Genomic DNA, 26,930 nt, shown 5'->3' with positions numbered 1-26,930 from the left:
CACATACGTTTCCCTACAAATGCTGTGCTAATCCAGAAATTCATTTTATTTGCCTGCTTAATTAGGACTGTCACAGAAATTTTTACTTCTTTATGCCTCTTAAAGTTGCCTTTTTTTTTGGTCCATCATCAATGCTGGCGACATTCTTCATTGTTTCCCAGCTTGGTCTTTCTGCGGACTATTGACTTTCCTCAAGTCCAGAGTAGGTTGCTTGAAAGTAAAATCCAAATATAGTCCTACTCATTTTCAAAAGGCCAGTCATGCTGAAACAAGCTTGTGCTGCTGTTTGAGATCACATTTACCATATATATCAAGCACTGTAGCACTGCTGGAGTTTACAACCAGCACAGAAGGATGCTTAGATCACTTTTAGCACAGTCTTGGTCTGTAAGGCGTATCAGTAGAATTGTTTCTAGACTGTCTAGTACCCATGAATCACAAACAAGAGTGCTGCTGTCACTTTTAGTTGAAATCAGCCTGAGTCCAGCATCAAACATGTGCTTCTGTTATTATTTAGCTAATTATTCTGGGCCTATTTCTCCAACCTTTGCACAAGCGGAGGTGAGTTCTCATAATTCCTGGTGCAAGTAAATGCTGACAATTGTAAGAGGTGGACAAGTAAAAAGTGATGCTTTTGAACAAGGAAATAATATTTCTGATATGTTGTAGGTCAAGAATTTTGCATGTAATTAGTACCAAAAAGCTTGACTAAACAAGTTTAATGGTTACACTGACCTTGCACCTGGAGGATGAAGCCCAAGAAGCGAAGCTGCTTCCTACAGACACTTGGCTGTGTTAAAGCACATGGTGCAAGTGGGACTGAAAGCAAAGGGTCAAATGCAATTGAGCTTCCGTTCCCTTTATAGTCAGTGGAGCTGCGTCCACCCTGTTTTTCACTAAATAAATAACCACATTATGAATTGTATTTACTCCTAGTCCCGCAGCACTTGCAGGCCTAACTCTTGCAGGTTAGGCTCCCTAGAAACACCAAAAAATGCACTTGTAACCCAGAGCACAGAGTGTGGCTGTGCCACAGTGCGACTGAGAGCCGGAGCTCGATATGTTCAATCTGTACGTTGGTTTAACTAAGTCCCCTCTGCCACCCACTTGTTCTCCTCTCCATGAGGGCTCCGTTCTGCTCCCTGGAGCGATGAGAACCGACTGAGGAGAAGCACAAGGGTGGTTCCAGGTGAACGGGCCTCTTGTGGTTTTCCCAGAAGCATCATCTGCGTCACTCGTCCGATTTCATGGCCAGTCGACCAGCACATAAGTGAACCCATCTGTGCACTGGTTGCTATAAAAAGGCAGGTGAGGGCTGTGTGGGGCGTGCGGGGTTGCCCCACTGACAAAAGGGGATGGAAGTCCCCCAGTGCACGGTGGGCTCTGTCCCATTTTGCACCCTTCTTTGCTGCTTGATTAGCATAGCAGCAGCCAATATATTTGGTAAGTACCCTTGTTCTTTTCCTTTGCCCATGTCCAGCAGTGACTATACTCCTGTGATCATTATTCTGCTCTGTACTTTATTCTGACAAAATATGTAATGATCTTTCACACTGCAAGCTTAGCTAGTTATTGTGTGTGTGCAAACTGAGTTTGAACTCCAGGTTATATACTGAGCTACAAGGATCTGTAAATGGTCAGCGTTATCAAAATTCAGTAGACCTGGATTTTGGATGGAAAACAAGAAAAGTTTTCTAGAAGAACAGGCTGGGTTAGAGAAGGAACTTTGGTAAGAAAATATGGTGCTGCATGGATGTAAAGGTCCTGAGATTGTATCTGCTACTTGTACGTGGCATCATCCAATTTAGGCTTGAACCTTAAGGTACTGGGTAGTCTGAGTGCTGTCCCCAGCTCTTTGGTCTGAGTGTGATAGTCCTGTACAATAAGCAGTTGGAGTCACTCAATCTCTTGACTTGTATGTCTTAGTTGACTGTCTCTAGCACTGAATATGGGCATCTTCACACATCCCAGAGCAACTGGCACAAAGTCACATTTAAGATGAAAATGGTAAGGTTTGCCTATATGTGAATGTCTAAGGTGAGCTAACCTAAAACCCCTTTACAGTCTCATTAGATTTTCATATGGGCTTAAGGGGACACAGTAAAAGCTCACAGGAACAGAAGTGATTGAGAGGTCTTAGGTGCACAGAAGCTATCTGTGGTTAAAGGACTCCCTGAGCTGCAATTATTGGAGGCTCAAAAGTATTCAGAATACTTATGTATTTGTACCACTATGTGTGTTCACACTCAGACCAAATACTGGATTAAGTGAGCCTTTGTTCTAAATTGCTGAAGCTGTGGTTTTGTTTGTTTGCTGTGTTTTTATAGAACTAGCGGAGATAGGCACAACAAACTCTGAGTGAGTAAATTATCCCAGGTACCCGAAAATGATAGCCATACCAGTACAAAACAGAGCTGAGACTAATTAAATACAGGGCTGGAAAAAGGGTTCATGAGCATCCCTTTCATGTGCTTATCCTGCAGCTGGCAGCCCAGCCAGTTTGCTCAGCACCTCCCTGTGCTGTCCCATGCAGAAATGCTCATGAGGAGCAGAGGGAAACAACCAGGGAGGACCCATGGACCTGGGGCTGTCACCATGCAGCATGGGCACTAACAGGGTTTTGATAAGAACAGGCTTGTGGTGAAACCACAATTATCTGTTTACCTTCTTGCTGCTTTCAGAGTATCAGACAGATGCCCAGCCGTTACGTCCATGTGAACTTCAGAGGGAAAAGGCTTTTTCGGGAGGAGAAACCTACGTTCCTCAGTGCTCAGAAGATGGCCAGTTCAGGTAATTCATCCTTGCTATTATCCCACTGTTATATGACATGACCTTTCATTACTAATGAAAGCTTTAGCCTGTTTTGAAGAGCCTCCATATAAGTAGATTGGAGGGTGTGAGGTGTAGAAGACTTAAAGAGACTTCATTGAGTTATGTTGCAGATCCAGCCTCTCCTGGATGAATTCTCTGCTGCTGGAAATAATCTCTGGGTTAAGTGGTCAATCTAAGATTAATATGCTAATCTTGGCAGCATTGTTTGCATATGAAGTACTTGGTGCAGGTTGTGTAATACAACTACTACCTTCCTACAACACACTCATGGGTTCTGATCTGTGATCAGGCACAGCTAAGCCAAGGTGGAGAAGTTATCCACTGCTGTAGGTGGCACAGTTGGGCTTCCTTCTAAAGGCAGTAGAGGAACTAGAAACCACATAGAGAACAGTGATTTAGAGAGCAGCATGTTTCTTGAAGATGCAAGAAGTTAATGAGTTACAGTTGAGGCTGTGGGGGATTGTGATGCTCTCCACTATTATCTTATTGTAGTTGCCTAGAGTGGAGGACCTTGACCTTGCTAGATTTGACTTAGAAAATATCTCAAAATGTATGGTAAATCTCAAATACTGAGAATCAGGATTCTGCCCATCCTACTTGCTTCCTGAGTGACTTCAAGTCACTTATCTGCGGTTTCTGAAGACCTCAGAGAATTATTAGAATTAAGAGCTCCCATTAGGCAGAGTTGGAGGCACCAGAAATACAGCCTTTTCTGATTCTATTATTTGCAGTGTTAAATTATTTGAACTTGTTTGGCTCGCTTTATGGTTTTTTTATGTCCTGTAGTGACTGAGGACTCTGTCACTAACAGAATAACATATGTTACTTGTGATCTCCTTCAGGACAGTTCAGTGCAGTAGGGATGGCCTTTCCTGTTGGTGTGTGGATGAGGATGGCATTGAGGTACCTGGCAGCAAACAGAATGGATATCCCATATCTTGTAAGTCAAAAGTTTCTAATTTTGTTCAGATTGGGTAAAGAACCATTTAAAACTGCATTTGAACTGCTGAAATCAAGAACAAGTTAGCTCCAGACTTTGATGGACTCTAGTTTGTTGTAATTTGCTAGGTCTTTCTGGTAGAAGTTCTGAATTTTCTTCAGGACTGATCATGGAAACCTGATACATCTGGGTTGACTGTATTTAGGAAGGTCACAGTAATGTAAATCATGAATGAAAGATCGACTTAGTATATTGGCTTTTGAGTATGAGATCTTCAACCCCATCTGTGGTGGGTTTCTCCATAGCAATTTTCATAACCACAAATCCATCAGTGTCCTCATGCCACCTGGGTGGCAGAATCAGGACTTGCTGCTCTGAGAAGACTCAGGTGTTGTCTTAATAAATGATTCAGGACCTAGCAAGTACCTTTCTCTAACAGTGCAACTCTCTGGTACTGCAGGCTTATCCTTTTGCCAGCTGCAAAAGCAGAGGATCTTGGTGAGTCGATACATCAACAGCAGTAGCATCTCCTACATCCCTCAGTGCCTGGATTCAGGGGCTTTTGATGAGGTGCAGTGTGACACAGAGCTGGGTCAGTGCTGGTGTGTGGATCCAGAAGGAATGGAGATCTATGGTACCAGGCAGAGAGGAAAGCCAACGCAGTGTAAGTAATAACCAACAGAACGATGGGGTTTGTAGGGTGGGAATGTTTGATGTGATTGAAAGGTGGTAGATCAGAAGCTTGGACACTGAAGCCTACACTTATGCTACAGAAGTACAGGTGCTTAACTGAGGAATGTAAGTCCCTGTTTCATACACTATAGAATATCTCAAGTTGGAAGGGACCCATAAGGAAGGACTGTTGAGTCCAACTTTCTGCTCCTCATAAAGAGGATATGAGGCATCTAGGTGTCCATTCTTCAATGTAATGAATCTAAGCACCTTCCAATCCATGGGATGGCTACTCAGCTGTTTGCAGGAAATTAAAACACCAGTAAATTTTAAATTTGTTTCCCATCAGGTCCGGGGAGCTGTGAGATCCGAGACCGTCGCATTCTGCATGGGTTTGGGGAGAAGAGCCCCCCACAATGCTCAGCAGATGGAGAGTTTCTGCCTGTCCAGTGCAAGTTTGTCAACACCACAGACATGATGTTTTTTGATCTCGTTCATAGTTATAACAGGTAAGAGGGTAGGCTTCTGAAACAGGGAGGCAATCCTGCATACCTCTTCAAGTCAGTGTCTCTTTTTTCCTACATGAAGCCCTTCTCCTGTGACCCCGTATGATGGTATTTTCTGTTGATAAATGAACCAAGCAAGAATTTTTGTCTTCTGAATTAAATTTACTAATTTAGAAAAGTGTGATATTCCATCCGTGCCATCTGCTCAGTGTGTCCTCACACAGCACTGGATACTACATTGGGATCTGTGTTTGGAAAAGTAGCCAGGGCTGCTTTCCAGATCGACACACAACAGCAAATGAGATAAATATGGAAGGAAGAGAGGAGTTCATGTATAGATATATATATATAGATATATATATATATCTGAGGTAGGAAAGTTGATTCCACATGAGAGAGGAAAACAGATGGACAAGTGACAAGGTACAAAGAGCAAGTTCCACATGATGATGGGAAGCTCCTCTCTGTTTAGGCAGTGCCAGGGTTGCTCACACAGGTGAATGAGTGATGAACAGGCAAGATGACATTTGACTGGTTTGGGGTTGTTGGAGTGGGCTGGGGAAGACAAAATGCTGGATCAAATGCTCATCTGTGGGAGGAAGAATCCATTGTCCAGTGGAGGAGCTGGGAATTGATGCTCAGAAAGAGAAAGAAGAGATGGGCAAGGGGAACCACAAGGGGGAGGAGTTCATTTTGGTGCAGATATTCCAGAGACACCTTTTGGTCTCTTCGTGAAGGGTCCTTATCTTGACATCTCAGTCAACACTTTCCTCCGGTGGAGGGCAGTGGAGTAAACGTAATATCTCATTCTGACTTGGCTCTGTAGTAGTAAAGGCGTTTTATTGTCAGCTTTATATGTCAGTTTAGCTGGTTTGAGGGTTTTCTTTTTTAATTTAAGCAAAACTGAAAGGCAGGCCCAAATGCACAGTGCAAATTTGTCAGGGCTTTGGGAGAGGTTATTTTGGCAAGAGCAGAATGATCTGGCTGCTTTGTTTGTTGGCCTGTGGAGGGTGGAAATTCAAAAAGAGCAATTACAGAGGAGAAAGCAAGGCTTTAAATTAACATTTTTTTCTCCCACTGGGAGGTTTGTCTGCAAAGGCCTGTGAGATTGGGTTTTTCTTGTGTCTGTGTCATGTAATTAATCACAGCAGGATTGTTTCACTCCCAGCTGCCTACCTTTCTAATTATAGCATTGACTTAAACCCATTACCATCATATCTGAGAATCTCAGGTCATTAATATATTTATTTTCATATTACTCTTGCCTGAAATATCATTATCCTGTCTCATAAGCAGGAGGCCAGAATATGGAGTTGAAGGGATGAGTTTCACAGCAAAGAGCTGTAGCAGAACAGGGATTTAAGCCCTTATTTTATGTTCATGTGGAAACAGTGGAGCAATGTTCTTTGGTACCACAGGCTGATTTTAGAAATCTAGACATGTTGGACTAACTCCCTTTCCAAGTTTTTTCCTTACACCTTTATAAATATTCCAGAATAAATCGATGTGTTACAAAAGATAAATGGAGAAATTCAGAAGCTTAGGGTTAAGACTTTCCCAAGAGGAAGACTTTTGGAAAGAAAGATGAGCCCGAATTTCTTGCCTCACCTTGGTGACTTTGCTGCTCTTACTTATTTGATGCAGACTATGCCCAGGTCCTAGTTGGATGGGCAGCCATGTAGAAGACCCCATAGCAGACTGGTGGGAATGACCAAAAAAATCAAGAGTCAAGGAGGATCTTTTTACTTTTTTGCTATAATTTCCATCAGACTGATCCTTGTGTCAGCATCTTTATCCCACCTCACTGGGGGTTCTGCCTTACTATATATTATTTAATTGGCAATGGAAAAAAAAACTATGATTAGTTTTTCTCCCTCTGTTTCTGAATAGTCAAGGAGAAAGGCAGCTGTGACTTGAGCTGCACATATGAAACATAGAAGGGATTACTTGCAAATCTGCTTTTGAAAATCAGTAATGAGTTGTCTTTGCTGGACCCATGTGCAGAGACTCATATTTGAAAGAAAAGGTCAACAACCTCACATTTATTTACATTCCCATACTTTTGAGTGTGAGCATTCTTGCTGAAACACATGGATATACATTTATCCATAACTTAAATGTAGTCATCTTTGCTTCAGCCATTGTTTTGGACTGGGTCTGATAGATGAGGTAGTCTGTGTTATCACTACTCATGTTGAAGGGTGTGATTAGAAAGAGGCTAAGAAAAGAAAAGAAGCAGTAGGAAATGACTTTTCCAAGTAAGGTGAGCGAAGTTCTGTCCTTGTGTTTGTGTGGGCCTAATTTATATCTGTTTGTGCTTTATTTAGTTGTATTCTCAGCTTGGAACAAAATAACCAGAATGACAGGATATGACTACACATCTGCCCTATATAAAAGTAGTATATTTATGCATGTGACTTAATGTTACGGATGAAAGAAATCAGCATGCAGTATTTTTCCATTGCATCCTGTTTCACTCTGCTAGACGCTGAGATGCTGGGGTGATGAGCTCTAAGGACAAGCACAGTGAAGAGATCTGCCTTTGTGTATCAGGGCATTGCTCTCTTAAGATCATGTTCCTGTTAGGAACCAGGACATGATAATTAAGGGGACGAGAAAACTCTTGAAATACCCCAAGCCATATATATCTATATTTACATAGAAGACCATAGAAAGATAGTATTTAGCTCTTTATATATTAAATTGCATAGTTTTAATGCTGCCAGAAGTTCCTTTGTGCCCCGAGGTATGACATTTTAATTGTCTTCAGCACGCCAGTGCCAGCACTGGGCAGGGTTTGACGATCCAAAGTGGAGAGACTCAGTAGACTTTTAGTTTGAAGGCAAAGGAGAGTGCTAGGGTGGAGCAGCACTACGCAGGGATGTGCAGGCTCTGAGGCAGGAGCACGGCTGGATGAGTTGGGACAACCTCGAGGTCACCAGCCCCTTCCTCTGCCAGGGGTTGCTGTTGCTTTGGGCAGAATTGTAGAATCATAGAGTGGCTTGGATTGGAAGGGACTTTCAAAGCTCATCCAGTCCAACCCCCCTGCCATGAGCAGGGACATCTTCATCCAGATCAGGTTGCTTAGAGCCCTGTCCAGCCTGGTCTTGAATGTCTCCAGAGATGGGGCATCTACCGCCTCTCTGGGCAACCTGGGCCAGGGTTTCACCACCCTCATTGTAAAATATTTCTTCCTTATGTCTGGCCTGAATCTCCTGTCCTTTAGTATAAAACCATCACCCCTTGTCCCTTTGCAACAGGCCCTGCTGAAAGGTCTGTCCCCACCTTTCTTATAGGCCCTTTTTAAGTACTGAAAGGCCACAATAAGGTCTCCCCGGAGCCTTCTTTTCTCCAGGCTGAACAACCCCAGCTCTTTCAGCCCATCCTCACAGCAGAGGGTGTTCCCCAGCTTGTGGTTTGATGTACTGAGGAAGCAGTAACATCTTCATCTCTCCTGGCATGAGGTGGCAGAGCTCTCAGGCAGATCTTGAAGGTTGCAAAGGGCCATTATTCCACCACAGAATGCCTCTGTCTCTGGGCCAGAGAAGTGTTTTGCTGCATTTCTCCAGGTTACTGCAGGCCACACGTGCCAGAGCAGCCTGGGGCTGCAGGAGGTGCCTCTACAATTGAGGTTGGTCATAGTCCCAGTTTCACAGCAAACTGCTTTGGCACGTTAAGCTTTTTCCCAGTCGATCAGGGCCTAATCTACCATTACTCTTACTGCTAAGTGTCCTTCTTTGGTAAAAACCTACTTTATGTATTTTTCTGAATGTCTTGAGCAGAAAATTCCACTTCTCTCTCATTAGATTTTTCCCACATAAGCTGTGTGCAACTGGGACACCAGACCTTTATCGTATTTCACAGTAAGGATGTGTGTCTGTAAAATAATATGACTATTTTCGAAATTGGCAAAATTTTTCCCTGGTCATATTGCTTGAATCTAGAGAAACTTGTGTTCTGTTTGCTTGGAGAAACCCTAGAGTGTCTGTCACTTAAGATCACATTTATTATGTTTTTTCCAACTCTAACCCTATTAAGTTTCCTGCCTAAATCTTTGCTTTTCTGGAATGTGGCTGTTGTCACTCTTAGAGTATTATACTGGAAATTAACGTCTCTTTGATCTCCAGAAGTAAAAGTCATTTGTACTTGTAATATGTTAAAACCCCCTTTCTCTTTAATCCATTGGGCCATGCTTTCAAAATGAAAAAGATTAGTGAAGTGTTTACCAGCTTTTGCCCTTAATTCACTGCAGAAAACCTATATACCATGTAGGGAAGAGGAAGCAACCTGTTTGTTTAGGCACTGTGCCATCGTGTGCAGATTTGTGGAAGGAGCTAAAGAATGGGTGTTGTAATAACATTAAGCCAATGTCCCTCTATTTTACACTCTTTGACAGGCTCTCAGAGGCGAGAATAGAATTGAAAATGAGTGCTAGGTACTGGGTACCTGCTTAGGAAGGGTCAGAAATCTATCTGAAGGGAGACCTTATTGTCCTGTGTTTGCTTAAAAAAAATTACATTTAGGACACTTGTTAGCCTGCTGAAATTCTGATTTGGATCATGTCAGAATGTGGTGGCTAGAAGGAGGCCAAAGGGTTTTGTAATGGCTTTGTGCTGTGCAGACATCCTCACCATACAAATTCAGGAGGGAAACACAGGTGATGCTTTGTTGTTGTCGATGAGTCTCCCTGGGCTCCTCACAGGAGGCTGATTTCCCTTCCAGGCTCCCGGAGGCTTTCCAAACGTTCAGCTCCCTGCGGAAGACATTCCCAGAGGTCTCTGGTTACTGCTACTGTGCAGACAGCCTGGGCAGGGAGTTGGCAGACACCGGTAAGTAGCCTCCAGCATCCGATCCTTTAGATTGAGCAGCTTTGAATTCCCAAGAGAAAGGACAAATAACAAGTGTCAGTCTTTAGCTTCATTTTGGCTTCAGGTTCACTCTTACAAGAAGTAAGGCTGCTGGGACCAGTGTAGTGCCCATGGGAAAGGCTGGAGCTCACTGGTGAAATCCCACCCTTAGGAGCAGCGCTGCAGTCAGCAGCAAGTGGAGCTGCTGCCCAGGAACTAACCTTGTGCTTTCTGGGGTGGTGGAATAGCAGTTCTGAATGTCCAGCCTCTGCCCACACAAGAAAATTGGATCATATTCGATGAGTCCAATTAACAAATGCAGGAGAATATAAAGGGCCTGGAGACTGAACTGTTTTCTTCTTGCTCAGGTAGAATCATAGAATGGGTTGGGTTGGGAGAGTCCTTTAAAAATCACCTTGTCCAACCCCCTTTCCATGGGCACAGAATCAAACAGAATCACAGAATGTCAGGGATTGGAAGGGACCTTGAAAGATCATCCAGTCCAATCCCCCTGCCGGCGCAGGAACACCCAGATGAGTTTACACAGGAAGGTGTCCAGGCGGGTTTGAATGTCTGCAGAGTAGGAGACTCCACAACCTCCCTGGGCAGCCTGTTCCAGTGTCTGTCACCCTCACTGAGAAGAAGTTTCTTCTCACATTTAAGTGGAACCTCCTGTGTTCCAGTTTGAACCCATTACCCCTTGTCCTATCATTGGTTGTCACCGAGAAGAGCCTGGCTCCATCCTCATGACACTCACCCTTTATATATTTGTAAACATGAATGAGGACACCCTTCAGTCTCCTCTTCTCTAATCTAAAGAGCCCCAGCTCCCTCAGCCTTTCCTCATAAGGGAGATGCTCCACTCCCTTAATCATTTTTGTTGCCCTGTGCTGGACTCTCTCCAGCAGTTCCCTGTCCTTCTGGAACTGAGGGGCCCAGAACTGGACACAATATTCCAGGACAGGGACATCAGATGGTCCTTCTTTTTCTTTCATAGCTTCAGGACAACTTTCAGGCATGTTAATAGTTCATGGGACACGTTAGAAGAAAGGCTGTTTTTTCCAAGAAAGAGGAATGAAGAGGTTGAGGAATTCCAGCTCCTTTTCATTAGATAGGGTGGTTTAAAACGAAAATTTTGGAAAACTGCAAAGCATGATAGCTTAAAATTTAGATCATAAATGGGAACTTTAGCATTTAATTTCCACGGGGGTGAGAAGTTCTCCAAAAAGTCTTTTTTTTTTTTTACACTCAGAGAAACTACTGCACATTCTTTAATGTGCTCAGGGTATATCAGCAAAACAATTAGGAATTGCTTTTTGGAAGCATTGGTTTCTGACTGACAGTGTCAGTCACTGGGTGTTCCTCCTGCTCATTTTGGTCGATGTCAAGGCATAAAGATAACGCCTGGGGACTCAGCAGTGGGTTACATGGTGTGGTGCATTAGGGTTATGCAGTATAAGTTCACATTTTGCCTGTTTAGAGAACTGCTTTGCTTTTTCCTGAAAGGCTTCCAGTTCTGCTATTCTGGTGCAAAGCAAGTGACTTCAGTCTTAAAATCAGGCTCTGTGTTAAAAGTTTGTCTTTCCCAGGACTGGAATTGCTGCTTGATGAAGTTTATGACACAGTTTTCTCTGCCCTGGAGCCCGCCCGCACATTCATGGAGACCAGTATATATCGGATCCTACACAGACGGTTTCTGGGGGTTCAGCTGGCTACAACTGGCAAGTTCAGATGTGAGTAGCCCCCGGGTGATGCCCTGTAAATACGCTGACAATTTTGTAGCTTAAATGTGACAGCTGCCACTGAGGGAAGTTGTTCTAGGAATCTCTTGCAATGAAATAATGTAATATCAGTGTTTCAGTGCAAGAAACAAGGTCCCTGAATTGCAGCTGAATTTTAACCTCAGGCTTGTACATTCTTAGCAGCAGATTGTACCTGTCCTCTGATCAACACTTTCCCACACACTTGAAGTTCACTTTAGCTGAAATCCCATGAACTCTCTCTATCTCTTGCCCTGAGATTATGGAGATGGATCTGATGATTTACTAAATTAAAAGCCTGAGAAAATACTCCCTAAATTATGACGGTGCACTCAGAAATAGGAAGGATCTTAGGCTGGCCATAGCACACTCAATCCCCAGGAGGCTACACAAGAGTTTGTGGTGCCTTAGCCAGCCAGGCTGAACTTCTGGATCTGCCCTTGGGTCCATTCCCTCCCCACTTGGGGTAAATGCGAAGAGAGTTTCTCTGCCTACAGGCAGTGAACTCCGTGGAACAGGAGTCAGGTACCTCCTTCTCTCTCCCACACCAGAGCCCAAGAGACTTACCTTGGCTGGGGGAATTTGAACCCCCTGGTGTGATCATTTTCATCTCCAAATTTCTCTGACACTGCAGCCTGACCCTCACTAAGGAATTGCATCACCAGAGATATTAAGCAGATATTGATGTAAGTCTTCTGGCCACATAGTTGTGTGGTTTTTCTATTTCTGGGATGAACTGATCATCCTGGAGAGTCTGGAGAGCATCTTCCCCCTCCCGCTGCACAGCGTTGTGCAATAAGCTCTGACTGCAGCTGGGGACGCAGCGGCTGTCAGCAAAGATGATGCTGTAGCAGCCACAAGATGGAGATGTGACCACGTTCCTCAGCTGAGAAAGGAACTGCTTTGGTGACTTACCCAGATCTCACACCACCACCTGAAGCCACACGCATTAGGAAAGTTGTCAGACTTGCTTGATGAATGTGTTGCTCTGACATGATGCTCATGCTACCTCAACCTGTAGCTGAGTGTAGCTGGAGAGCTCTTGAATGTGAAAAATGTTTACGCTGCAAGATCGCAAGTTTATATAAACTGGCAAAATTTCTGTTGGAAGGGTGTAGTCTAGTATTGGAGAAATCATAACTCAGAAGATTTTCTTTATGGAGTTTTGGCTTCTCTGCCATTAAGGCCAGTTTGACAAGAATGGGGTCTTCAGATCCCTGTGGAGGGAAGTGAAAGAAATTGGATGGTCGCAGACCGAATCTCCACAGTGAGGTGCAGATCTTTGTTCAGGAGCAATGCCTCATTGTCTTCAGAAACACTGATATTTTCCTTCATCTCAGTCTCTTAAGCTGCACATCTGTCTCTATTGATCACCTTTTCATTTGCGTTAAGGGCCCGAGCTCATCTAACCTCCAGCATGGCCACTGAGAGAGATGTTGATACTCTTGCCTATCCACAACTATGGCTGAAAAATGTTTTAAGGTTTTATTTTCTGTTTAGTTTTCAGAAACAAGTACTACAGAGGAAAAGCCTGGGGCCAGTTCTCCAGGGAAAGAGAAGATGGATAATTTGCATTTTGGTCTGGGATGTGAAATTTCACTGAAAACAGTCAGGAAATTAAACTTTCTTTCCCTTTTTTTTTTTTGTTTCTCTCAAACAGGCAAACAATGGGATCAAGCAGAGATGGGTCTGAAACTTTAAGCTTTCCCTCCTTAACACAAGCTGTTTTTCTTCCAGGCCCCTCGAAGTGTGAGGTTGAGCGGTACACAGCCCTGCGTTACCAGCATGCCTACGTGCCGGCTTGCGATGCCGATGGGGGCTACACACCAGTGCAGTGTCAGCAGGGAGGACAGTGCTGGTGTGTGGACACCAAAGGGCAAGAGGTCCAGGGCACAAAGAGACGAGGACAGCTCCCAGCTTGTGGTATGTATGAAATTTGGAAGAGGAGAAATGTGCACACCTCTTGGTGTCTTTAGAAAGAATCACAGAATGTCAGGGGATGGAAGGGACCTCAAAAGCTCATCCAGTCCAATCCCCCTGCCGGAGCAGGAACACCCAGATGAAGTTACATAGGAAGGCGTCCAGGCAGGTTTTGAATGTCTCCAGAGTAGGAGACTCCACAACCCCCCTGGGCAGCCTGTTCCAGTGTCTGTCACCCTCACTGAGAAGACGTTTCTTCTCAAATTGAAGTGAAACCTTTTATGTTCCAGTTTGAACCCATTACCCCTTGTCCTATCATTGGTTGTCACCAAGAAGAGCCTGGCTCCATCCTCCTGACACTCACCCTTTCTATATCTGTAAACATTAATGAAGTCACCCCTCAGCCTCTTCTTCTCCAAGCTAAAGAGCCCCAGCTCCAGAAACCTGAAGGAGCAGTTGCCTTCTTGGCTGTGACAAATTCTGGTGTTCAAAAACTAGGATCCGAAATCCTCCCTGGGGTTAAAAGCCATATTCTAATAAATGAATATCATGTACATCGTATTTTCCTTTATGACCTTTCTTTAGTCTTTTAGTTTTGCATACTCTTTGCAGCTGTGATATCTGTTTCTTGACTCCGGAAACTGGGGTATTAAGTCAAAATATCTGGTATAATGTAAGGAAGCCAGTGATTGTGGTTTTTGGTTTTATCATCTTCCTTTGGTGAAATGCTATGGAATTTCTAAGGCATCTCTCTTTCCTAGCATTTTTTTCTCATCTCTGTCACTGCATATTTGGCCATGAAAATTGCCCAATCCAGTTAAAAAAACCCCAGGCAATTTGGAAAAGGTGTGTGGGTTCGGGCTTTGAGAGATTTCATTAAGAATACACCATCAAATCACTGTCTCAAATGGAAATGACAGCAGAAATGTCAAAGGGCCGGAGGGGAGGAGAAGAGTTAAAAACCTTCACTCCAGAGCACACTACCTAAATATTCAGGATTATGCTGGAGGGCTGGGGCACAAGGTCTTAACGCAGGAGCTGCCTTTGGGCAAGGTAATTTCTTCATCTGAGAGACACAGTCTTACCACGCAGATAGAGAAGGAGAAGCCTACCCTGGGTGTCACGGCTCCAAGTTGCTCGGAGTGCTCTGGGCACAGACAGGCTTACGATGAAATGAAAATGTTAACGTGCCTTCGAGGCTGATCACCAAGGATATTGCACGGGAACCTCCGAGAGGCCTTGCCATATGTTGGAACTGTTTTTTTCTCTTTGAGTTTGCTTTGCTGAACCCTCCTTATGATTTTTTTGAGGGCAATGGCTTGAGGCTGCTCGCAGCTTTTATTGGCAGACTCAGGAAATTTAAACAGGGAAAGATTTCTGCAGAGGTTTTGCAGACTAACTCCTGAAAAGGTATTTCTTGAGGATATAGATGCAGTCTGTGTTCGGACAGCTACATGCCATGTGTATATCTCCAGTTCTGCTCTGGTTCATTTCTCATTAACATCTGCAGCTCTCACACTCAGCAGCGTGAATGCTGGAGGATGCAGAGATGTAGGTGTGGGTGGCACGTTGGGTACTCACATGGCCTAGAACACCAGGCAGTCCTGATAGAGACCCACGTCTTTCCAGACCTTTACATTAAACTCACCCCAGCACTGCTCTTCTGTTTGTTCCTTCTCACTTTGCTTTGATTTGATTCAGAAGTGGGTAGGAGAGGAGAGAGAGCATTTAAAGACCATGATCCTACATTTGTTTTGTGTTAGCATACTTGTGGGATTGTGGCTTACACTAACTTATTGGTCCCCAGAGGAATGTTCTGCATCCCTCTTACCAAGAGCCAACACTGAAAACAGAAGGGGCCCATCCTACAGAAAATGCCTTTACAAAGGAACCACTGTGAGGGACCGTGAGCCCCAGCCAGAACTGCAGAGCAGGACGAGGGTGCGAAAGGAGGAGTGAGCAAGGTGCTGATCAAAGAGCTTCAGATTTCTTGCTAATCCATTTTAGCATCTTTTAAGATTTTCAGCTTTTCTCCTTACTGTTAACAGGGTTCATGACTGTATTTCCTGAATGTGGAATAAATGAGGTGGGATGGGGAGTCCAAGGAGGCCATGCTGGAGCAGACCAAAGCTGTTTATCCACAACCCTGTCCCCTACAGGGACAGCACGGTGGTGCTTAGGGAGAAAGCAAGAAAAACATGGGAGATGCATATAGCTTCCATATATCCTTCCTGTTGCCTGCTGGGTGTCCCAAATTGGAAGCTAAACCCAAATTGCCATGTTCAGCTGTCCCATATGGAGCCATCTTCCAGGGATTTGCCCTGTTGCTCTTTAATGTTTTTTCCTTCCTAGCATCCTCTGACAATAGATTTTGTGATCATAATTATGTGTTCTACTTCTGGACCATTCTAATTCCTGTGCTGTGAGAAATACTGAATAATAATTATTATCTATTGTGAACAATGTGAAAAATCCTGTTTTTTAAAAACATATATTATATTTTTTTGTCCAAGCTGAATTGTCTCTCTGGAAAAGCTGTTCTGTCCTCAAAATACATTTGCATCCCTTCTCTATAATTCTGCTACTTTTGCATCCCTTCTCTATAATTCTTCCACTTTTCAAAGAAATGTAACCCTGTGGCACAATTCAAACTGCTGCATGAGTTCCAGAGATTCTGTCAGTGCCATAACCATCCTGTCTATTTTGTTCTCAGTGTCTTTTATCTACCAAGTAATTCCTTTTTTTGGTGCCTTTTGAGGACCTTCTTCAGTGGTTGCATCCTAACTTAGAGCCATTGCCACCTGTTTATGAATGTACAGATGGAGCTGGGTGCAGAAACACCTATGACTTAGCTTGGCCCAGGATGTGGGTGGCCAGGACCACTGTTGGTACCCTCAGTCCCCTGACATTTGACTCTTTTTGTTGAAATTTTCTATTTGTTTTTTCTTTGGAGCTCATTTGTGAATGAAATCTGGTCCTTAGCACTCTATTACTGCTAATTTTAACAATTTATTTTGAAACCTCTTGTAATGAACACTTCACTAGAAAACCAAAGATCTAGGTAGGATGCCTCCATAAATTCCTTGTTAGTGGGCATTAGTTAAAATAATTTTCCATTTTTCTGCAGTCTGTTTCTTTCTTAGGTTCGCATATTATGCCATCATTGGAGGTTTGCATTATAAGCAGGCATCCTACCAGGGAGTTAAAGTATTTGGAAAAGACTTGTTTGTTCTTTCAGCCATGGGAACAGGAATGAGGTTTTACGTTGGGAAACAATAGAAACAGAAAAAGACCACAGACCAGAAAACTCAGATGTGGTGAAGGAATATTTGCTTTCACTTAGTGTTGTTGACTGGAAAATGTTATTTATAGACCATATTCAACAACAGTTCGTATTTCCTTATCAATGTATATGGTGCGTAGTTGAGGAAGCAGAGACAAGATGAACTGCACTTTTATGTGTTTTCTACTGAGACTGTTTGAAAAACAGCCATAGAGTTACAGGTTTTGGAAGTTCAAAAATTCGCATGTTTTTTAATCTTTGTCTAGGTGAAGAGCAAGGGTGCATCTCTGAGAGGCGGCGGGCGTTGTCAAGGATCTTTTATGGCCCCGCTGGCTACTTCAGTCAGCACAATTTGTTTTCCACGCCAGACATGCAATCAGAAAAAATATCTGGCTTCTCAAGACCCTGCCCACCCTACTTCAAGGAGCTGTTTCTGGACTCTGGATTGTCATCCCCAGTTGCACAAAGCCCATATGTCAGCCAGATTCTTGGGCTAGAAATCACTCTTAGTGAAGCCATCAAGGGGATGTTCCCATCAAGGGAACTGGCTGAAGTGGCACTGCAATTTACGGCCAATCCAAAGCGTTTCCAAGAAAACCTCTTTGGAGGAAGGTTCCTGAAGAATTTGATCCAGTTTAACTTTACTGGGGCACTTGGCACCAGTGGGAAGTACAGCATTGGCCAGTTTTTCTCGCAGGAGGATGTGGTAGATGGAGATAACATCCAAAGCCTTCTGGAATTAGCTGATGTATCAAAGGAAAGCTCAATTTTGAGTAAACCTCTTGTAGGCAACTTTGGCCGCACAGTAACTCTACAAGACAATCAGAATAAGATGAAATTCCTTTCCTCTGTTCTGGAACTACCAGCGTTCTTTACGTTTCTTCAACAAGTGATTTCTGTCCCCAAAAGCATTGCTGAAGATTTAGGTGAAGTGGTCAAAATAGCGCTGGGATCCAAAGACTGTGGTTTGGAGCCAAGGGACCTGTTTGTTCCAACCTGCACCAAGGAGGGGAGGTACGAGGAAGTTCAGTGCTATGCAGGAGAGTGCTGGTGTTTGGACACTTCAGGTAAGGAAGTTCCAGGTTCAAGAGTTCCAGGCAAACGTCCAAGGTGTCCCACTGATTGTGAGAAGCAAAGGAGAAACCTGCAAAACCTGAAGCAAACCCTGCCTGCGGGATCAGATCTTTTTATTCCCTCTTGCACTGAGGATGGAGACTTTCTGCCACTCCAGTGTTATGGAACAAATTGCTTCTGTGTTGATTTGAATGGCAAGACTATTCCAGGAATAAGTGGCAAAGCTGGAAAGCCAATGCAATGTAAGTCCTAGAGACTGGGAACTTAAAGATGCTTCCTTCTTATGTTGGAATTTCATGCTTCTTTCTTCATATCTGATTTTATCTAGAAATGTATGGATGATGTACACAAACAATATTGTCCCCTAACAGGAAAGTGAGTCGGCCCTACAGTTGTAGGGAAATACAGTGTACGTAGTGGGAAATACAGTGTATGTAATCCTTGATATCCTACATATTAAAGATAGTCCTCTCTTCTTTCAGTGGGTTAGTGTAGGGACACAAAACAGGAGCCTAAGTCTTGCCTTGTTAATGAGCATGTCATTGGCGTCTGCCTCTGTTGAAGTGTGTAGCTACTGTGTATAACATCCCTGATGCCCATGAGACCTGGTGCATCTGTGTAACTAAATGTGACCCATACCAAGTGAAAAAGCCTTTTTAATTCCAGGACCAAGTCACCTGGCACAGTCACTGGCTCATCCTGAAGAGCTTCAGTGCCTTAAAACATGAACCTCTTTTAGTCTTTTAGCTCAAGAATATATCCTCAACTTGATAGGATGTCACGGGGGTCCAAATGTGGGAAAGAGATTCAAAGGCTAATAGGTTTCTCATAAAGGTCACATTGTCAGGCCAGAAAAGTGAGTCACAAATTACTTGTCAGACATCAGTTTGGCATTACAGCTTGCTTATAGACTATGAAGTGCCTCTTCTGCCCTTCTAGTAACGTAGTACAAAGGAAGAAGGAAGCACATAGGCTAGGGATATTTGTCTTTCAAGATTCTGTGAACTGAAAACAGTACATCAACAAGGAGAACAGAACAACAGAATGCCCTGCCATTTTGGAATGAACAGCAAAGTATCCAACAGATGATAATGGTACCTAGTGAAGGAGCTTTTTTGAACAGCAGTTTGCAGTAGTAGTGGGGAATTTACCACAATTATCTGAATTGGTAGGGCATTTATATCTAGCAACCAATCTGTAGTACAATCAAAAATAAGCAGGTTCATAATTCTCTGGTACTCAAAAGGAGATGAGCTCCTATGTTTTGCTATGTTTGTAAAGCTGCTTGGTGGCAAAATAAAATTTGGCTCTAGAGATGGTAGAAAAGGCTTCCAACACAAACTCACTCCAGCATTTTGAGTGGTGGTATTTTTACAGTCAGCTGCAATATTTGGTAGAGAATAGGAAGAGAGGCCAACAGAATCTGAAATTTCTGATTAGGTCCAAGGGGAAATAAAATGAATATTATCCTACTGTTCAGATGGTTGCTTTTGCAGGGATTGGCTGAATAAGAAGTTACAGCCAGATTATCAAATGGATCTGAAAATAGCTTGTTAGTAGCACCAAACACGTATCCCCCCAGTAAGAACTACATATGCCAAATGTGCTCAAATATTTTTAACAACTGTATCGATATGCATCTTTCAGTGCTCACATGCCTTTGGAAATCTTACTGTGGTTCAACAGAGGAGCTTAAGAGCATTGGACCTCTTAATAACAGACCAGAAATGTTGTTGTTAGTATTGGGACAAGTGACTAAGTTTTAGTAATGGTGCTTGTAGTACTAAGGGGGCAGGGGGTATTGCATACCTTCAGTGCGTTCATAAGATATGCTGTACATGTTTTGCTTTTCCCCAGGCCCAAGTGCTTGCCAAGTGAGAGCCGGACAGGAGTTCTTAAAAGCTGTGAAAGTCGCACTGTCGGATCCAGGTGCTCAGTCCCAGCTCTCCAGCGTTTATGTCCCGCAGTGCGATGCTGCGGGTGGCTGGAGGCAGGTGCAGTGCAGCGGCCCTCCTGAGCAAGCCTTTGAGTGGTATGAAAGGTGGACTGCAGAGAACAATGAAGGTGAAGCCCTGCCTGTTGCTGATCTATTGAACATCATAACTGGGTATAAAGAGGCATCTTCCAAAGGCTTTTCAGCTTTTATTAAAGCTTTGTACGAGGCTGGGCACCAGAATGTCTTCCCAGCGTTCACCACGTATTCCTCCTTCACTGATCTCCCACCTGAAATGCTGGAAGGAAACGTGACCTATGCATCTGAGAACATTTTACTGGATCCATATACATTCTGGCAGCTTCTGAATGAGCAGCTGACCTATTACCCAGGACCGTACACTGATTTCAGTGCTCCATTAAACCACTTTGAACTTCGTGATTGTTGGTGTGTTGACAACAAAGGAGAAGAGCTGCAAGGAACAAAGACAGAAGTGAATCAGGTCCCAGCATGTAAGTAAGAGACTTTCTGGCACATAAGTAGCAGTGTTTCTGGTCTTTGCTTTTATGCCACAAGAGGAAAGTCCTTTCAAGTGCTGGGAGGTAGGAGACAATGACTTGGTGCAAAAATCATCAATACTGTCATTGTCACTGACCACCAGAGCTGGGCTAACTAGTTTTTTGTAAATAAACAGTCTCTCAGCTTTGGGAATAAGGAGGACTAAAATTCCATATCAAGTTTGTGTAGATATTATAATTTGCAATTTAGACATGTAATACTTTTGCAGAAGATACTTGTCCATATGACAAAGGATGCTTTGAAGTTAGAAACAGTGTGTGAAGAGTTGTATGGAAAATTCATTATTACACTGGGATGTAACTGACTTTCAAGAATGCCCTAAAATGAGGCAAGAGGAATTTTCTTTACGGTTTCTTATCAAGTCAGGAGTAACAGGTATCACCTAGAAGTCCCCAGCAAAAGAGTGAGACCAGCACTAAAGTTTGGTAAACTCTGTCTAGACATCTCTACCAAACCTGTTGGTCCCTCTTTGGGGTTACTTCAGCCAATGACTGATATTATAGATGTAGTCACTAAAACCATTCTCATGACATCATAGTAATTTTCCAGCTGGGAGAAAGAGACAAGACAATGAATGACAGACTTCCAAATGAGCAAGGACTGCTGGAGATGCCAGTCCTGTGGGCAAATGTGGAATAAAGGGGACAAAGTAGATTAGCAGACAGTTGTTTTCATGGAGAAGCTTTCACTGAGCTGGTCCAGTGTGTTGAGCTGCCATGTAGTTCAGTAGGTGTGTGGAGAGGACAGTGTCAGCCGCCACTCTGGACCCGAGGAATATAACTTCTGTTTTCTTTCTCACTCTTTTTTCTCATTATCCACATTTTTATGGCATTGAAGGAGAGATAGCTCTGTCAAGACATAATAACTCCATTTGTAGAAGGAGGTAGCTTGAAATCATCAGGCCTTTGGCCCAAGACTTGGAGAATGTTTGGGTGATTCCTGGTGCTCTTGGACTCTCGTGGTTATATAGCTAGGCATTGATGAGTCTCATTTGCTTGCTTTGTTAAGCAATTCAAAATGGAGCAAGTGCACCCTCAGACACATGGTGTGAACTGTGGGGTTGTCATATGTAGGGACAGGAGTTGGACTCGATGATCCTTGCGGGTCCCTCCCACCTTCGGTACATTCTATGATTTTAAGGAAACAGAAGATGCTAATTAGAAGACCAGCTAGTTTTCATATGCTAATCTTTATTAGATTTAGGTAAAAGGCATTTAAATACCTTTTGATTCTACAGGTCCTGGTATATGTGAAGGTGTTAAGCAGAAAGCCATGAAATTTATGGAGGAGGCAGAGCAGCTCATTCTGGCATCAAATAGTTCCCACTTCCCTTTTGGAGAAAGCTACTTGATGGCAAAGGGAATACAGCTCACAGACAATGACCTCCTACGTTCTGCTCGGCCCTACGAGTCAGAGCTGATGGTCTCTGAGGAGCTGTTAATGGGCAGTGACTACGCTCTCCAGCTGGCTGCATGGTCAGGTAGGTGAAAGAGGGATGAGACCTTAATGGCCAGAATCTGTGCAAGAGTATTCTATGTCATATTCAACTTCTCTGGAAAAGAAGTGCAACTCAGCAAATATCATTAATCAGTGTAATTAACCTACTAATCCAATGGCTGATATCAATTGCCTGATATATATGAGACCATGCATATATGAGATCTCGACACCTACCAACCTCAGTGTACTTGCAGCAGTTGTTATTTTCCCTTCTGAAGTGCAGGGAACAATGAGGTGTTTAGAAACACCTGCATTCAAAATATCTCTTCTTAGATTGGACACTAATATATTTCTTTTACTTTTATAGTCTTGCATTTCTACTGGCGGAGTCACTTTACTTCAAAACGTTCTGCTGGGGAAGCAACGCGGCTGGGATTTCTCCCTTACATCCCACAGTGTGACGGCCTGGGAAACTGGGAGCCAGCTCAGTGCTACGAGAGCACAGGTGAGCTAACAACATTTCTGCTAACGAGGTACTCTGGGATATCTGAGCAAAGAAAAACTAAGCAGAATTCTCATAGAAAGATGAACATCTTGTATTCTTGTAGCCAAATGGGAGATAAGTGAAGTGATCTACAAGATGGGTGGAAAATTGACTGGATGAAGGTCTCAAGTGACAGCTCATTGGGGCTCAAAATTCAGTCAATGTTCAGTTGCTCACTGCTAGTAGTGTTCCTTGGGGGTCAGTTCAGGGGCTGGTCTTGCATAGTGCGTAATGCTTTCATTAATGATGAGGATGATGAGCTGAAATGCACTCTCAGCAAGTTTGTGGATGATACCGAACTGCTGGAAGTAGATGATACGCTGCAGGGTAGAGCTGCAATGGAAGAATCTTACCAGAACTGCTCTGTCTCCATTCTCACCGCTGCTCTGACGTGTGGTCTGCTTATCTCTGGATAGCAGAATTAATTGTGACTTAGATTAACTGACCACTTTCTATAGCGCTGCTGAGGATTAAGTTCTTCTCAGTACACAACAAAGCACACTGCAGAACAACATCTGAAATAAAGCTGCTTTTCTTCCCTGGCCAGGTCATTGCTGGTGCGTGGATGAGAGAGGACGTTATGTTGTGGATTCCTTGGTCTCACGCTCAGCAGAACTTCCCAAATGTCAGTTGGTTTTCCTTCCTAAATATTTGTCTTACAAATTTGTTCTTATAAATTTTAATATTTATTTAAATTTCTAGTATGATATGCATGGAGCAAGGCTTGTTTCTAACCATTGCAAGAAATGAAAAAGGAATTTTGTGCTTGTTTTGCTAATTAATTTAATTTTGCTATGTGTGATTTTGACTTCCACAATTTGAGAATGGACCTTGATGGCCCTTCTTGAGCAGGGGTGTTGGACCAGATGTCCAACCAGATGTCTCCAGAGGTGCCTTCCAACTTAAACCATCCTGTGATTCTGTGGTTACCAAACACCAATCAAGAATACCCTGCTTAGGTGGTAGCAAAGCCAAATGGAGATGTGTGAAGGAGCTGGGAGTATACCCCTTTCTCTAGCTTAAGTTTTATTAGAATTTATTTTAACATACATGAATGTTTTCCCTCTTACAGGCCAGACATCATGCCAGCGATCTCGAACCAATGCCTTAATTTCCAGCTGGAGACAGAGCGGCTCAAAGCTGGATGCCTCTACAGCCGATCTCTTCATCCCCTACTGCCTTGAGGTGATTTCACATGACTAAGGGAGGAAGAAAGAAAACCTCCCTGGTTTTGCTTACAAGAAAGCAAAGGCCTGTACAGTTCCAGCCTATGCTCCTTAAACATCCCCTGATTAACCTGAAAGAAAAATATAAGACAAAACAAACAGCCAATGTTGCCCTGCATAAGGCAGAATTTACGTAATTTTGAGATTAAAACAGGGACTAGGCAGCTCTGTCCCTGCCTTTGCTTCCCTCCTACAAGGTGGCTCTGCCTGGTCCTTTTGCAAGGCTGTGCTTAAAAGGTACAACTTAAGTGGCTGAATCTGGGGTTCTCTTTCTTCTTGAGCTGTGAGAGAATGTCAGGATGAGAGAGAGGTGGGTGAAGGTATCCCAAAATAGGGTCCATGATGCTCTCAAAACATTGCAGTGAACAGGATAGAGCCCTGAGATGGTCAAGGAACAGACAGTTTAAACCAAGATTATACCTGAACTTCATCTCAATGGGCTTTCAGTTCTGCATACTGCTTCTCTCAGGGTCTGCTCTGTGTATTAAAATAGGTAAACTATATTTTAATATTTCTTGTTTCTTTTTAGCATGTTGTATTAATGAATAAATATAAACATAATCAGATATTTTATCTGCTTTGGGATATGGATTCTGGTGTGTCTGTACCAATACACATTGCTCTGCAATGACAAGTAATTGATTTTTCGTAGACAGGAGAATACGCTGTGCTGCAGAGATCCGACACAGATACTTGGTGCATAAATCCTGTGTCAGGAGAGGTGTTCCAGCGTGGCAGCAAAGATTCGGATGGCAATCCTGAGTGTGAGTTACACTTTACCCACAGACAGTGGCAATATCTCATGCTCTGTGGCACATGTACTTCATCTTTCAGAATGATACCTGTGAAAACATGGGGAGCTTACAGTTTAATTCCTAAGTGACGTGGTAGATACAAGCACATCATTGTTGAAAGGGTATCTGAAAATAATTGTACTTTACTTTCATAATACCAGAAAGATATCAGCCTAGACAAACTGATGGACAGACTTCTATGCATTTTTTTGCCTTCCATTTCTTACCATTATAGGAAATTCTTTGGGCTTACGGATGAGTTTTTAAGACAGTGAATCCTGAACTGTGGGAACTGGGCCATGTGCAGAAAGTGAGACCATTTTACATGGTCCTCAACTGCTCCGTGGAATGCAATTGCATCTATAATACCTTTTCACTGTCTTCAAATAAAGACAGAGTAACTGTTGAAGTATCATAGGAGATGGTAGATCCGAAAAGTTGAAGAATCCCTGCTTGTAGGAACTGAGATGCCCTATTGGAGCCTGTGCATGGGTTCTGCCCAAGAGCCTCCAGTTCTGCTCCCCCTGTTTCTTCAGTTCCTTAGTGATTTTCTGCCCACCATCTCCCATGGAAAATTTGGGAATATGATCTGCTGGAGTTAGGCAAGCCTTCTGTCACAATATCAGTAACAGAGGAGATAATTACTCAGGAGAGGATAGTGAATTAGATAGAACTTTCATCTGACCCAGCAAGTCTGCTTTTTTTCTCTTATGGATGGGCTAATGATAGAAGTCCATGAACAGGCCTGAAGTGGGATAAGTAACTACATTCACTGAGGAATTAATTGAATAATTTTTTGTAACACAGGCTTACAAGCTTACTCTGACACAGGTGAACAGAACAGTAAGAACCAACTTTGTCGCAGATTCAGATTGAACTTTTTGGATCTTCTTGTGTGGCTCCACATGCTCATGTCCCTGTTTTATTCATTTATGGGAGATCATAAATATTGCTTTTTCATGGTTGGGTTTTCTTTCCAGTTTTGAAGGTATAAAACTGGGACATTTTGACTAATTAAAAATGTAAATAAGCATATTATTACATTTAAAATGATATTGCTCAAAAATTCTTACTAAAAATATTATTTTTTTTATTTAAAATATCAACATCTAAATGATACACTATCAAATCCATGGGAAAAAAAAAGAGATATAAATGCAAAATAAATATCAGTATTTTTACAACTATTTTATCCATGCAATCCCATATAACTTGCACTTTAATATTTAGAAAAAATGTAGTTTTTCTAGTGAAAGTAGAATTTCCCATTTCTGTACTGCTTCAAATTATTTATGATTTCATGATCACTTCATTGCTTCCTTCTGATAACACAGGTTGAAAGCACTGCTATGAAAGTCTTCAGGACAATTCTATACGTTAGTATAGTTCATATCTGCAGATGATCAGTTTGTTGTCTTCAGTTCTTGCAATGAATTTCTCTCTTTCAAGGTCCTAGTTTCTGTAATATGCTGAAGTCTAAAACCAGTTTACGGGAAGCTGGCAAAGGCTACATCCCACAATGTGAAGGGGACGGTGGGTTGTTCTCACCTGTGCAGTGCAGCCAGGATCAAGAGAGCTGCTGGTGTGTCTTTGACAATGGAGAAGAGGTGCCAGGGACACGAATAAGTGGGGGAAGACCTGCATGTGCAAGTGAGTTCTTGCTTGAGTCGTGTTGCTTCTGGTCTGGAACTTGACTTAGATCCTAATTTTTTCCAGTATTTACTTGTGTTTAAGCTTTTTCTCTCCAGACCTTCACAGAGAGTTTTGCACAAGTGCTATGGTTATTTTTGTGTTACAGCAGATTTCAGACCTACCTGGGCATGATATCTGGTTTTCTTCAAGTGATTTGTCAGGGTGAAAGGAGAAGGGAATGGATCTTCGACTTTTCCTTATTCATAAACTTGGTTAAATCATAGTTGAGCTATTTAACTTAGCTAAAAAGTCAATCTGGACAGCCTGCTACAAATTTGAACCTGTTCCAGTCTGAGCTGGCTCTGGCTTTGAAAGCCATTCAACTGGCTGAAATAAAACTTGAAAAATGTGTGTTTCTGCCATTCCTACTCTTGACTTTTGACCAGAGACGTGAAAAGGATGTGCCAAAACACTACCTATTCACAGGGTATTTCCTGCATGACCGGAGCTGTGAAGCACTGGAATTCACTTGTTTCAAGTGAGACGTCCAAAATGGAGAAATTTGGATAAATTCAATTTGCAAGGGCCTTCATACATTTCCCATCACTGAAGTGGAACAAAGCAAATTAAACTTTCTACGAGGCTCTGCTCCAAAGTGTAATGATTAGTGGAAACTAGAGATGTAAAAAAGAAAACCTTCAACTAGTACCTGCAGGACACAAATGTTTCCATGGTTTTTGTCTTTTTTTTTAATGACAGCTGTTGGCAGATTTATGAAAATGAGACCATGTGATAAGAAATTGCTTCTGTTTCCTTTTTGTGATTCTGCTAAATAAAGAGCAACACATGCTCACCAAACAAATACCTGATTGTATCAGCCCAACTGGCTGTAAGACATAATAAATTAGATAGCTCCTGGGCCAACATAATTTTCTTTGAACTCTCTTG

General features: G+C 42.8%; 1 protein-coding gene across 1 annotated transcript in view; it reads left to right on the top strand.

The window, feature by feature from the left end:
- Positions 1–1,355: 1,355 nt before the first annotated feature.
- TG (thyroglobulin) overlaps positions 1,356–26,930 on the top strand; it is a gene marked incomplete at its 5' end in the record, with an annotated part of 163,359 nt that continues 137,784 nt past the window's right edge. Inside the window, 16 exons of the mRNA XM_082046264.1 lie at positions 1,356–1,443; positions 2,682–2,790; positions 3,675–3,772; positions 4,233–4,436; positions 4,794–4,953; positions 9,673–9,779; positions 11,387–11,530; positions 13,295–13,480; positions 17,027–18,076; positions 19,692–20,279; positions 21,584–21,826; positions 22,154–22,291; positions 22,878–22,955; positions 23,403–23,515; positions 24,209–24,320; positions 25,800–26,000. Coding sequence (XP_081902390.1) covers positions 1,356–1,443; positions 2,682–2,790; positions 3,675–3,772; positions 4,233–4,436; positions 4,794–4,953; positions 9,673–9,779; positions 11,387–11,530; positions 13,295–13,480; positions 17,027–18,076; positions 19,692–20,279; positions 21,584–21,826; positions 22,154–22,291; positions 22,878–22,955; positions 23,403–23,515; positions 24,209–24,320; positions 25,800–26,000 — 3,619 coding nt within the window. The remainder of the gene's footprint in view (positions 1,444–2,681; positions 2,791–3,674; positions 3,773–4,232; positions 4,437–4,793; positions 4,954–9,672; positions 9,780–11,386; positions 11,531–13,294; positions 13,481–17,026; positions 18,077–19,691; positions 20,280–21,583; positions 21,827–22,153; positions 22,292–22,877; positions 22,956–23,402; positions 23,516–24,208; positions 24,321–25,799; positions 26,001–26,930) is intronic.

This window comes from Streptopelia decaocto (assembly GCF_964273445.1).
Source record: "Streptopelia decaocto genome assembly, chromosome: 2".
Classification (NCBI taxonomy): Eukaryota; Metazoa; Chordata; class Aves; order Columbiformes; family Columbidae; genus Streptopelia; species Streptopelia decaocto.
Note: the sequence above shows the minus strand (reverse complement) of the source record. Positions and strands in the feature narration are given on the sequence as shown.